The following is a 14,408-nucleotide window of genomic DNA, read 5'->3' as shown; positions in this document are numbered from 1 at the left end:
TTTCTCCGCCGTACTAATTTTAATTTTTTTTTCACTTTTTTAATTTTGCCTGCTTTAGTGCTGATTTTAAATATGTTTTTCCCCTTTGTGGTAATTCATTTTTTGTTATAATTTTTAATGTTACAATAAAACTTTTCTGATTTATTTTTACCCATTGGTTAAATGGGTCTTGGTTAGTATTTGTTATTCAAAGATATTATTTGTTATTAATAGTTATTATTTGTTACATAGTATTATTGTATACATAGTTATTCGATTGGAATTTCAATTAATAAAAAATAAGTTGGCGTCCACACAATTTTCAACTGTGTTCAAGAGTAATAGTAAACAGTGCGCATGCGTCGTCATTGCATGCGTTGTTATGGCAACCGCTGCTGTTTTTCTTTTAATTTTCATGAGCAGGCATTTACATAATAATAATTGAAAGTAAGGCGGTTATATTGCTTTTATTATTAACGTATAAATCACGCTTTGCTGTGATTTCAATATAAATATGAATGCTGAAGAATGAAAAGTATTTTGTGACGTCTTGAAACACGTACATAGGACGCACACGTAGATGTCTTGAGAAACCAATCCGATGACAAGCATCAATTGAGACAGTTTTTGCAATCATGAATTAAAATTTTGTGGCGTTTAATGGAGTCAATCCAGAAAGGAAAAATATTTGACCAATGGGTACTCAGCGATCGTAATAGGACGATCACAACTTTTATTTTTTAGTTTTATCTTTTTTACACTGTTACTTTGAAATATTACTTCTTCAAAATTTTTATACTTAGTAGGGTAAACCAACCAGTGAAGGAACACTACCCAGTGAAATAACATTTCCTACATATTGATTAAAAATAAGAATTTGAAAGGTTTTTTTTAGATATATTGGTAACAATAAGTTACTGCCAAACAATAGGAAATCATCTAGCAATGTTCTGGATTACCTGGTTAAATAGACTTATCTGGAAAAATTTTTGAATTTGTTATTATCTCTGCAACACCTTGCTTCTTTAAAACAATTATAAGGTGAGTTTTTGTATTTGTATGTTTGAAGTGGAATTAATTGCATGTAATAGTTTTATTTTTCTCACTGTGAAAAAGAGGATTCAAAATAAAGTTATTGAAGTTGCGTTTTATTTTTTAAAGCACCATAGCATAATAAAGTACTGAGATAAGGGGGTGTTTATTCACTGGATCACCAAACGCTGAAAAACCAGTGAAGGAGCAAGTGTTCCTTTACTAGTTTTTTTTTCTAAGTTATTGAAAATAAAAGATAAACTTTAATTTTCTTGTACCTTTAGTGATGTTCCGCATCAAAAGTATGTTAAAAATAGGAAAAACAACATTAAACCAGTGAGGAAACAGGTATGTTCCTTTACTGGTCATAGATTTCCCAGTGAATGAACAGCATTCGTTAATATGGTGACACTTTAATTTTCAATTCATGATTATAAAAAAAGCTTACATTTTCCAAGTATTTATACGTTATAATTTCAAGAATAGCCCTGTTTTTAAATATTTGTATGACTTATAAATTCATAAAGAGCATTAAAAAATAACCAAAATTAAGTGTTCCTTTACTGGGTGTTCATTCACTAGTAAGAGCTGTTCCTACTACTTGTTATTTTAACCTCCAAAACTTTAAAACAATATTATGTAAGTTCTCTGAAATTTTTTTACATGATTTGCAATTAGAAACAAATATGATGACACTGTCATTTAACTAAAATTACGAATTTTGAAATTAATATGATTTTTTTAAAAGGCAAGCGAAGCTTAAGTGTTCCTTCACTGGTTAGTTTACCCTGATTGTGATTTAATTTATAAATTTTAAAAATTCCTTATTGAAATGTATATTAATTCCTAAAAGTTACATTATTACCCTCATTATCTTATTGCCTATTTAAGTTATTTCTATATACATTATCACCAATAGACTTGTCTTTCAATTTTCAATTGTTATTCATGGATATTATTTGAAAGAAACTGAAGTTTTCAATTGGAATTTCAATTCATCAAAAGTAAGATGGTATTTATCGATGTTTAAAAAACTTTATTCTTGTCCTACTTTAAGAATGAATGTACCTTCTAATTGTGCAATCTTTATCAGAGGTATTCATATACGAAAGAGTGATTTGGTGGTTGTTGGAAAAATTAAAGGTAACCAGCTGAGTGATTCTCTCAAAACGAACTTAACATTTGCATAGAATAATAAACTCAATTTAATTAGAAAAAGGTGAACAACTTTTAACGTTTTTTTTAATTTAAAACAACGATAAATATTATTTACAATCATTCTTCATTTTATTCGCTTTCATACATTTATTTATTAAAATATCAAGCTGTTACATAGGAAACATATAGTATTACGTCTTTTAGGGTTTGCTGGTTGTTATAGAGTATTTAGGAAAGAACCAAAGAGGTGTGTGAAAAAAAATGTCAAAACTTCTTGGATTTTTTACTTTTAATATCTGTACATGTTGTATCTATAACGATAGGATTACCAAACTGAATTATTAAGCTAAAAAATTAAGCTCCAAAAACTAAAAAACTGGTGTTATGGAAAATTGATAATTCACCGCTTTACCTTTTCAATTTAATAATCTAAGAAAAAAATTCCTTCGCGAAGATTCTCCAACAAAAATAATTTTTTAATTAATTGGTAAGGCAGAAAGGTGAACTTGCGAATGCTCTGTTGGAAATTTTGCTTCCTGTCTAGTTTTCTGTGGACTCTGGTCTAACTGTCTAGTCTTCTGTGGACTCTAAGTTAGCTTAACTTAGCTTAGCACTATAGTGGGGAAATATCAGTTTATAAAACAGAAAATTTCCTAGCTAAAAATGGAGAAGTTACGATAGTTCTTCCTCTAGAACTTCCGATTTATGAGGTGAATTAGAAACTACAAATTGATATAACTATTTTCTGCTTATTGTCACTTAACATGAAGATACTGAAGTAGTTTATAATACATCAGTGTTTCACATTATATTTACCTCCTTTACGTGTATATTATATAATGTGGATCGTAATAATAGTACTTATCATTGTTGCATATATTTTTCTCAGAGTAAGATCTGAGATTGTATTATTATTTCTAATAACTCAAACACATTATAAAAAATTGTTTAAAGAAAAAACAACTTCTACTACGTGAAATAACAAAAAAATCAAACAGAATTTTTTTTCTAATTTCTTTTTCTAATATAACATTGATTGTTATTTATAATAAATATTCTCTTCTTACTAACCAACCATGAAAAAGTTTTTACAGCCTTCTCCAGGTTGTGGGCAACAATCAGGATAATTGCCAGGTGGTCTGACAGTTGTATCGCAGCCTTTAATATATCCGCATCTGAAATTTTAAATTGAAAACAATAAACCGACAAGCAAAACAAAAAATAAGTTATGCATATGTTTATGGTAGTGGTACTTATTCCTCTTGGCCCAGAACAAGGCTAGACCAAGTCCAGGAGACCGTTCACCGACAGAAAATCAAACACCATCTGCGGATCCTCCAAAATAAAATTTTTTTCCAGTCCCATACAGGTCAGCAAATGATCAGGTGAAGCCTGGTGAGCACTACATTTTAGGCATACAGGGAACGTCTTTTGATCCGGAACAAATGTTAGTCCGCGGGTATGACCAGTGATTAGTTTTGTGATAGGCATATGTTTATATATCCAGTAATTAAATTAGTGGTGAGGAGGAGAACCTGTGTGTTTTAAGCTGGAAATTGTAGTGTTCATGATATATGCATTTACAGGGATGAACAAAATGATAAAAACACATGTCTACAAATACAGTTTTTCATCTTTTTCAAGAAATACAAAAGGTGTCGCTTTATAACTTCAGATATATTTAGATCATGCAATTTCTCATACACATCAATGATGTTTAAAACTTTGAACGGTTTGAGGGATCGACAATAAATTGCAAGCTGAAAAAAGGGTTTTTAAACAACCTATGACAAAAAATGTAGTAACAGATTTGTAACTTGTGGCAGTTATTTTGGTTGTTATGTGTAATAATTGCCCAAAATTTTGTAATCCTAGCTTAAATATTTATGAAGATATGGACTACTTTTTTGTTGACATTCTTATTTTTGAAATTTCGTTCGGTTTTTATTTAAATTCCCCCATGTCTCCCAAGGCAATTTTGTTAAGTCAGGCAATTTTGTCAAGTCAATTTTGTTTAATTCCATTTTTTATACTTTTTATGGAACGCTTTATTAACGTAAATCAACCTTGAAAATAGCTTGCATACTGCTAGCATGTTTGCTGATAAAAATGCTTGCATACTGTTTTCAATAAAATTCATTTTATAACCTTCACATTTTCCCCTTAGGAGATTTAGAACTTCTTATCTAAATGTATTTACTGGACGTTTGCGTATATTTGCCTAAGGGATGCACTTTTACTTACGTTGCTATACTGACACCTGTCTTGCTGCAATAACCTCGGACGCAATCATCCGCGTATCCAGTCTCGCCTACCTTGATTGTCCCAAACGTGTCAGAATGGCAGTTACCTAAAATAAAATTGAAGTTACAATACTTTAAAAGAGAAACTAAAATCTATGTAGAGCATTTTTTTTATTTACTTTATTTTCAATGAGCTGCACAATCGGTCTTGCCGATGAGCAGACCTAGTGCGTTCTCCAGAGGGGGTATCCACTCTTTCAGGACCACCACATTGGGTGAGATGCCGTTGGTCATGTTAATTTGGACGTCTAGTTTCTGCCTCACTAGATGGCAGCACCGAGACTCTATTTGGAGGCTAAAGTGCACTAGGAATTTAATTTTCCCGGAAATGTCAAGAGCCAATATGGCAGTCCAGGGATCTTTTACATGCCGCATAATCATACGTCATGGCCGCTGAGGATTTTCTGCATCCAGAAAATCCGGTGTCTGGGCCGGGGATCATAGAATGTAGAACATAGTATTGTATAGATATGTAGAGCATAGTATTATAGTATTATAGCAGCTAGTTTTCGCAATAATTATGTGTCCAAATGAGTATAGGATAATACTTTGTATTTAGTATGAATAAATCGAAACAACGCAAATGAAGTATACATAAAGGTATAAAAATGGACAATTGAAATTTTGTATCCATGAGCAAGCAAATTTTTCAGTGATTATAGAAGGTTTACACTTACGGAACTAAAACTTTAGTATGCCAATTTTCAGTGATGTGATTTATACACAATGTTTTGCTTTATTAAAGAACTAAAAATATTTAAATAAGTCATATGAATTAATATTGCGCGATTCTGATGTAAAAATTTCGTAAAAATGTTTTTTCTTATCTAGGAAAATTTCGCACTGACAACGTAAAAGACCTCTAAATTAAACTACTTAACCATTGCTACTTAAAAATTAGGTTAGTTAACTATAGAGTCAGAAGCATGGTAAATGTTAACATATTCTAGTAGTTTAGTTCAAATGTTTTTCTCAGTATCGAATTACAATTATTATTTTCTAATTTAGCTGTAAAATTTATTTAAAAAATAGTTTAATCAGTTAGTGCGTAATGTAATACCTAAAATTATACGTTGAGAACATTTAGACAAATAAAGTAAATTAGATTTTAGGATATTTCATTTTAAAATTGAAGGAATAATAAGATAACTCATTTTGAGTTTTTAGGTTAAGTAAACAAGTCCTGCTATGTTGCCCTAAGAGCAAATGCTGTATTTTTAAATTATCCTGTTTTCGCCCCTAACTATGATAGAAACAAAATTCAAATAATTTTTGAGGGATAAAAATTAATTATTTTATTCTATGTAAAAGTCTTAAGTTTGCTTTAGTTATAATGGTTTAAAACGAATTTTGATACCGAAGAAATTGCGAATGTTTTTTCCGTCTAAATTAAGTTCTAAACTAAAACTGCTGAAACTGAAATATATACTAAAACATGAAAAGGAATACCTTTCAGTTAAACGTATGTATGTATAATTTAATTTCATTTTAATAATTTAACTACGTAAATTCAGAATTTAAAGAATTTTATTATTTTACTATAACCATATTTTGCGAAAAAACATTTTCAAACCTTATTTTTTCCCTTTAAAGCATTAAAAAGCTATGCATTTAATGAACGATAGTTGAAAAAAAATCATATATACCATCTGATATGTGTCTAAAGGATCAAAAGCGACTGCACCGTCGCTGTTTTTGAAGAGTAATGTAATTCCAAGACAAAGCAGAATGATGGAGTACCGATACATAGCTAAAAATAAAGTATTTTAACATGGATTTATTATTATAGAAAATATAGAAAATATAAAAAATAGTTTTTCAACAAACAAAATTTTGAAGTTTAAATTTTTTACTTTCAACTTTCAATTAAATTCAATCAATTAAATTAATATCACTTATTAGTAAATTTTTATCAGTATAAAAAATACACGAATTTGAGGAAAAAAATTACACTAATTTTGTTTTTTGAATAACCAATTTTTTAGACTTAATAAATTTAAAACAACTAAACCTTTACACTCACCTAGCTATGAAAGAATATCGTGCAGTGATTAGCTTTCAATCAAAAATTGCCTGAGTTACATGTTTAGAGGCTTCAAATTTATACCAATGGTAGTTGCGAAGTCTAATAAAAAAAAGTAGTAAAAAAATTATGTCAACATTTTTATCTTATAATTTTTCAATATCCATACAATCTTTTTCAGTGCCTTGTAGTATTGATCCAGATGGTACGTGATTACACTAGAGATTTACGATAATTGATTAAGGAATTTTAAAAAAAGCATCAAACATTTCAGCTTATTTTTAATGAAGCATTAATTGAAATTTAAGATAAAAAGTAAATATTGTCTAAAATAAAATTATATGGATTAGAATGAACAAGGTATTTTAAAACTATAAACACACACGCATAAATACACTGTTCGAATTTGCAATCTAAAACAGTGCTGAAACTACCGGCAGCACTCTGTCCGTCCAACTAACCGTAAAGTTCACGGTAAAGAACATTACTTGTTGTATACTGTTTTGAAATCGTATGCAACTAGTATGGTTAAAAAAACCATGAATACAAAATTCTACTTTTTTTTCACCATTCACAACTAGCATGGTTTCAAAGAGTAAAAAATAAATTTACCTTAACATTGCTGATAGGTTAGCACCATTTTGCTGTTTCCATCTGTAAGTGAATGAGAAAATCCTATTCTAATTGCCCAGGGTTACTAAGTAGGGAATGCAGGACACTGGAAACTCTTCCTGTGAAGGGAATGTCGGAAGGGAATGTCGGAAGGGAATGTCTTTGCTATAATATGCATTCCTCTAAAAGAAACTAAGCGGTTATATTAGGTCGGTCTAGTTGACAGTTTTTCTCTCAGTTATCAGTTTCAATACCATGTCTTTTATAGTTATTCGACTGCTTCATTTGAATATGGTAAAATAACAATTAAATAAATTGTTACATGGGTGATTCTTCATAAACATGACAATTCGGACCAAAGCATTTCTTCAAATTTAAAGTCTTCAAAATAATCTAAATTTTTTTTGTACACTTCGTTAGTTACACTTATTAATATCTTACAGACAGCAGTGTAGTTTATTGACATTTGCTTGAGAAAAAGAGAATAAAATAGATATTCACCAAATCTTGAATGCCAGGAAAATGACATATTAGCTTAGAAGTTTAAAAAACAGTCATTTTAAGTTAATAGTAAGTAACTCAACTTAAGCCTTTATCTTAGATGGACCATAAATTGCTTAAATTAATTCTTTATATCCACTGTAGAAAGAATCAAAAAAATTTTGTTGCTGATATGTACAGAATAAAATTGTGTATAATAATCAATCATTAAATAAATAAATAACTTTAATTAAATCCAAGCATATTACAATCATACATAAACTTCGTATTAGGGTAATATTTGCTTTCCCTTCTTACAGTATTAGCAATTTAAAAAAAATTCTGGCAACACTTCAATGTCCTGGCATTCATAAGCCAGGAAAATGACAGATTTTCTTGGGGCAAACAACTTATTGACAGAAAAAATTATTTTAAACAAATTTTTTTGTAAATAATACCCCCTGCGTATATTCTAGAAGAGCTTACACCGGTTGAGATAAAAAAAAATTAGATATTGAAAATTTTATGGGAAGTTTTGAAGCTAGTTATTACTGGAAACATTGTTTGGGACATGACAGAAACATGAAATTGTGAAATTCAATTAAATTTTTTAACTATACAAAACAGTCAATGCTAGTGCAAAGTCATTTTAAAATGCTAACAGCAATGCTATTTAAAAAAAAAATTTTAAAAAAATAAAGTTCTTTTAGTATTATAGCATTAGATCTTGGAGCAAGGGACAGTGAATTGTCATATTTCGTGAGAATCACCCATATAACCATTTTCTCCGAAAAATTTCTAAAAGTATAGTAATTTAAAAGAATTCGCTTCTTAATACTTCGTATATTGCATAGATTTGCTCCATGCATCAACTCTCAATGATAGTTCATCATCAATCAAGTTACAATGTAATATTATCATTCACCGTCACAAATTGCTTTAATACATACCAAAACAACTCATGAAGTTCGTATGTTACAGTTAAAGTATTAAATCCGGTAAATATTAATAATAACCAACGAAGTTTGGTCAATGTGATTAAACGGTTTAGCCGAACAAAATGAATAGTAACCGCTTCTTTCTGTCAAAGTGAGAAATAAAAACGCGAAAGAATGACATTGACCAAATTCATTATTTTTTATTAATAATAATGTTATGTAATATACTTTCGGTATGTAATGAATAATGTTGTGTGTAATTAATAATAATTATTAATAATGTTACGGCTAATATGATAAATTTACATAAATTATTCATTTTAACCAGCTTATTTGGTTATTACCTGTAAGTGTAAAGTTAAAAGAAATTATGACCAATGAGAACAAAGGCACCAGTAGAATCTCTCCGATTCCAGACATTTATTCAGCAGTATACACAGAAGTGCTGCAGTAAGTATTTAAATATGCAAACTGATTGTTACCAACGTCAAGGATAAAACATGGCTATTTTATTTTGTTTTCCTTACTTTTATATTGTTTTCCACTTAACTATTTTATTTTGTTCTGAACATAGCTATTTTAGTTTGTTTGCCACAAAGATATTTTATTTTGCTTTAAACATAGTTATTTTATTTTGCTTTCTTCATAGCTGCTTTATTTTATTTTTTTCTGCTCATCAGAAATTACATAGTATTCAGGCGTAGGAAAAAAAACATACAACATATGGCAACTATTCATATGTCTCTAATCAATTTTGGCATACTTTATATTTTTTTACTCTAATGTTGTTGTTGACTTATGCCTGCTTAGGCAGAGGGGGTGCGATTGTTCTTGTTTTACAGTGGCGCCATCTATGGCCAAGGATTTAATTTTAAACGAACAGGGACAGTAAGTGTAATACTATAAGTGCACAGTGTATGTGTATAGTGTAATATTTTTTTATTACACTGTAAAACGATCAGAAAAACAAGTTCTGTATATTTATTTATACACCGTGTCCCAAGATTTACGAAGCAGTAATTTTAGCACACATTTATTTTTTATTATTTTTTATTGATTCATAAAGTTTTCAGTATAGGTTTATTCATGGTGCACCATATCAGGTAATTGGGGTGCTTTGCAGTGATGTCAAGCAAGCAATCTTTGGTCAAAATATTACTCATTACTTTATCCGAAAAAACGGGGCATCTTGGCATAAATTTTTAAATTAAGAAAAGTTCAATAACGTTAAATCGCTTGATTTGGATGACCGATTACGATAACCGAAATGGAGATTACTGAACCTGGAAATGGCTCAATAATTCTCAAAATACTGTGCAACAATGAAAAAGCGTTGTATGTTCATTATATTAATCTTGTATTACCTGCTACCACTTTGTCTTTTTTTTTTCATATTAAAATACAGATAGTGCAAAATTAAAACCACATACCATTTAGATACAAAAAAATTATGATTAATGTGGGATCGTTCTGATATACTGTCCCTGTTTTATTCGTTTGACTATATTTTAATAATTCACATGAATGGCAATTCAACTTGAACCATATTTCTGCACTAACATACATACGTACCATTATCGGTATTAAGAGGTTCAATAAATGTAAAACATTTGACCCTTGGTACAAAAATGAATAACCCCAGAAGGAGAAATATACAACATGAATACGTCATTACTTTCTTTCTTCTTAGCGCAAAAAATTAAACAAAATAAAGGTTGATCAGCTTTTTTTAATAACACTAGCAGTAACACAACTGAAAATAACTTTTAACAATGAAGGTTTGAATTGAAGATAAACAATGAAGTAAAATTTTCAACGCTCTCTGTTGCCATGCGATCATTCTTACTGAATCACGATCAATTTATCTAAACATTTCCTTTTATTTCCCATCAATTCTTTTCAGGATAAAATTAAGCTAATTTCTTTTCGAAATTCTGGAAAATAGATAGCCATGTATTGCGAAATCACCCACATATATTTCTTATTAAAATATATAGAACAGTAGAAAACTGAGCTTTGTGTCGTCTGTTCCTGTTTTATTCGTTTCTTATATTTTTTAATTCACATGAATAGCACTTTAACTTGAACCATATTTCTGCACTAATGTGCATACTTACCATTATCAGTATTAAGAGGTTCAATACATATATAACATTTGACGCTTGTTAAAAAAATGAATAACTCCTGAAGTAGAAATATACAACATGAATACATCATTAGTTTTCTTCTTTTTAGCGCAAAAAACTAATCAAAATAAAGGGTGATGAATCTTTTTTTTTAATAAAACTAGCATTAATGCCATTAGCATTTACAAATATTTTTTCAAAACACTAGCACTATCAGTAACACAACTAAAAATAACTTTTAGAATGACTAAAAAAACTTTTAACAATAGAGATATGAATTAAAGGTGAACAATGAAATAGAATTTTCAACACTCTCTGTTGCCATGCGATCATTCTTACTGAATCACGATCAATTTATTATTTTCCATCACCACTATCTTCCCATTAATTATTTTCGTGATAAAATTAAGCTAATTTCTTACGAAATGCTGGAAAAGAGATAGCCATGTATTGCAAAATCACCCACATATATTTCTTATTAAAATATATAGAACAGTAGAAAGCTGAGCCTTGTGTCGATTCGAAATGCTTTCTAACTAATTCGTTGTAACCATAATGTAAACCAGTTTTCGTACTTCTAACTTAACATTTTTTAATGAGATACTTAAGACCGGTAAGATGATGCCTGCAACCATAAGTTTTCTTTTTTGCTTCATTGATCGAGTCTTTTTTTCCTCTACTAAATTAAAGTACATCTAAACACTAATTAATGTACATTTTCTACTACGTAAGGAAAAAAAAACGTATACAAAGAATCAGATTTTCCTTCTCATTTAGGTACATTTATTGATAGGCATAATAAAATAAACTGAATGGATTGAAAGATAATTATCGATATGAAAAACTATCTAATGAAATGAAAACCAATTCAGGCATGCCCATTGGGCAGAAAAACACATGTTCAAGAAATAAGGCAGTTATTACTGATGTATGAAGTTGTAATTAGCGAATATTACAAAAGTTATTCAGTTAGGAATTTTGAGAGAAATACACTATACGTTTGTTTATGAATATAATTTTATAGTGCAAATCATACACTTCAGAATTTTTTTAAACACAAAGTAAACAAAGAAAATGGATTCGAGATACAAAATGATGTTGTAACTTGGACCAACATATGTTGTATCTTAAACCAATGGATATTTTTCTTCTTGTAACTTTACAGTTGATTGAATTTAAATAATCCAAATAAAATTCCTTTTTCTTGAAATCCAAATAAAAACTTTCAAATAAATCAAATTTATCAAAAACGAAATACATAAAATAATAATCTTTTCTTGGAGTATTTCAAAAATGCATACCTTTTCTAAGAGCATTAAAGTTTCTACGTATTTGCACATACTTGACACAAAGAAATATATTTGTGCTATCTATATTTGTTGCACATATTCTAGACTGAATTAAGGTACAAAAAACTTTCCCTTTAGTGATTTTGTTAGGCCTAACAAAAGAATAATTTTTTCTTAGAAAATATGATTTAATTTTAAAAATAATGGCAATTTGATGCTTATCTACACTACCCTACAATGATTGAAGAGACACTTTCAGTTTTTGAAATTTTTTTTTTTCAAATTTCTCAAGAAACACCAAGAAAATTATTTTATAACTTTTAAAGCTTTTATGTCATGCAATTTTTTTCAGAACTTAGATGACCGGTAACAAATGACGAGCGTAAAATAATGTTTTTGAACATTATGGCAGAAAATATGGCAATAATTTTGTAACTTGTTTCGATTACTTTGAATGTTATAGCAAGAATGTTATAAATTTTCTTAAACCTGCTTAATTATTCAGGAAAATATGAATATTTTTATACTCACGTTTGCATACTATTGCTATGAAAATATTCATGAAAATTAAATAAAATTAATGCAGTTTTCAATTAATAAAAACATATCATTTTAGTATTTAAAACTAATTTGTTAAAAAGTGTACAAGATCGGAGCATTTGAAGTGACTTTTTCATACTGCACAAGAGCAAAAAGTTTTGAAATTTATCTCTTCATATTTTTGTGAATTGTTTCGGTTAACTTTTGAAAAAGTTTAAGTTGAATACAGCGAAAATTTAAAAAGCCTCCAGTATTTACCTTAGAAGTAGTTTTTTTTAATTTTGAGAGGAAGCTCCGAATTATAAGGAATTTTCTGAACATTGAACATTTTATTTCGTCCCGTAAAACAAGATTTATTAACGACAGAATTTTATTTTCCTATTAAATTGATGGAAAAAAATCTATAGCACTTGAGCTTGTAGAACTTGACAGCAGCATGAAAAGATAGCGCTTTTTGTTACAGGTATCAAATATATATACTGAATGCAAAAGTTTTCCGAAGGGTGGAGTAAATATTTACACTTATCTAAGTTACAGCACTCTTTCTTAATATTTATAAGGATTTTGTAATCTATTTATTATATTCTTATTTTTATTCTGTTATTATTTGAAAGATATTATTTTTTTACATTATTATTTTTATTCTAATATTATTTTTTTACATTATTATTTTTATTCTAATATTATTTTTAATGTATTATTATTTTATTCCATTATTATTTTTATTCTATTATTATTTTTAATCCATTATTATTTTTATTCTATTATTATTTTTAATCCACTATTACGTTTTTTTGTCTAAAGCAACGATCAGTATAGTTTACATTCGATTTAATTTTTATTAGCTTTCATAAAACAGTATTACTTCTTTTACGGTTTTCTGGTTGTTATGGAGTATATGGGAAGAAATCAAAGAGTTGTGTGAATAAAAGTATTAAAACTTATTAGATTTTCTGCCTTCGAAATCTGCGCATGTTATATTTATAACGAGGGAATTACCAAACTGCAATCTTAAGCTAACCGGCTATTGAGCGAAAACTGAAAAACTGGTATTATGGAAATTTGAAATCTCACTGCTTTACTTTTTCAATGTAATATTCGGAGGGAAAAAAATCCTTCACAAAGATTTTCTGACAAAAATATTTTTTTTTTAAATAATTGGCAAAGAGATGAGTTCGCGAATATTCTGTTAAAAATTTTGCTTCCACTGTTTTTCAGTTTTCAGAGAACACTACATCAAAAGGATTATTTCAGATTTTAAAAGAGAAAACTCTCTAAACGGAAAATATCAATTTGTAAAACGTAAAATATCCTATATAAAAACGGAAAAATTACGACAATTCTTCCTCCAGAACTTTCGATTTAAGGTGAATTTGAAACTACAAATTGATACAACTATTTTTTGCTTATTGTCCCTTAACATGAATATATTAGAGTAGTTCATAGTACAACAGTGTTTCACATTATATTTCTCTCTCAGACATGTATCTTATATAATGTGGATCGTAATAATTGTACTTCTCATTGTTGCATATATTTTCTCAGAATAGGACATGAGATAGTTAAAGTTTTCGTAGTGTTATTTCGTAGCACATAAATGAGTTATTAAATACATTATTAAATTGATAAATAAGCAACCTCTACCACGTCAAATAACAAAAACTCAAGAGGAAAAAAATTTATTTCTTTTTCTCATGTAACATTAATCTTACTAACCAACCATCACAATATGTGAGCCACAGCCTTCTCCAGGTTGTGGGCAACAATCAGGATAATTGCCAGGTGGTCTGACAGTTGTATCGCAGCCTTGAATATATCCGCATCTGAAATTTTAAAATAATGAACCAGCAAATAAATCAAAACATAAACTATGCATACGTTCATAAATCCCGTATATATATATATATATATATATATATATATATATA

The 14,408-nt window shown here is 28.8% G+C and overlaps 2 protein-coding genes across 3 annotated transcripts in view; one reads left to right on the top strand and one right to left on the bottom strand.

Moving 5' to 3' along the window:
• Nucleotides 1–14,408, top strand: part of LOC107452671 (prohormone processing protease amontillado) — a 274,223-nt gene that overhangs the window by 72,856 nt on the left and 186,959 nt on the right. The gene's annotated exons all lie outside the window — the stretch shown is intronic.
• Nucleotides 3,168–14,408, bottom strand: part of LOC107452679 (uncharacterized) — an 18,254-nt gene continuing 7,013 nt past the window's right edge. The window contains exon 4 of one of the 2 annotated variants that reach the window (XM_016069237.3): nt 3,168–3,344. In XM_016069237.3, the coding sequence (XP_015924723.1) occupies nt 3,236–3,344 (109 nt within the window). In that variant the 3' untranslated portion in view covers nt 3,168–3,235. Of the gene's footprint in view, nt 3,345–14,143; nt 14,304–14,408 lie in introns of those variants that run through there. The other variant, XM_016069236.3, reaches the window with a different exon arrangement.

The sequence above is a fragment of the Parasteatoda tepidariorum genome, chromosome 7, assembly GCF_043381705.1.
Source record: "Parasteatoda tepidariorum isolate YZ-2023 chromosome 7, CAS_Ptep_4.0, whole genome shotgun sequence".
NCBI classification, from domain to species: domain Eukaryota; kingdom Metazoa; phylum Arthropoda; class Arachnida; order Araneae; family Theridiidae; genus Parasteatoda; species Parasteatoda tepidariorum.
Note: the sequence above shows the minus strand (reverse complement) of the source record. Positions and strands in the feature narration are given on the sequence as shown.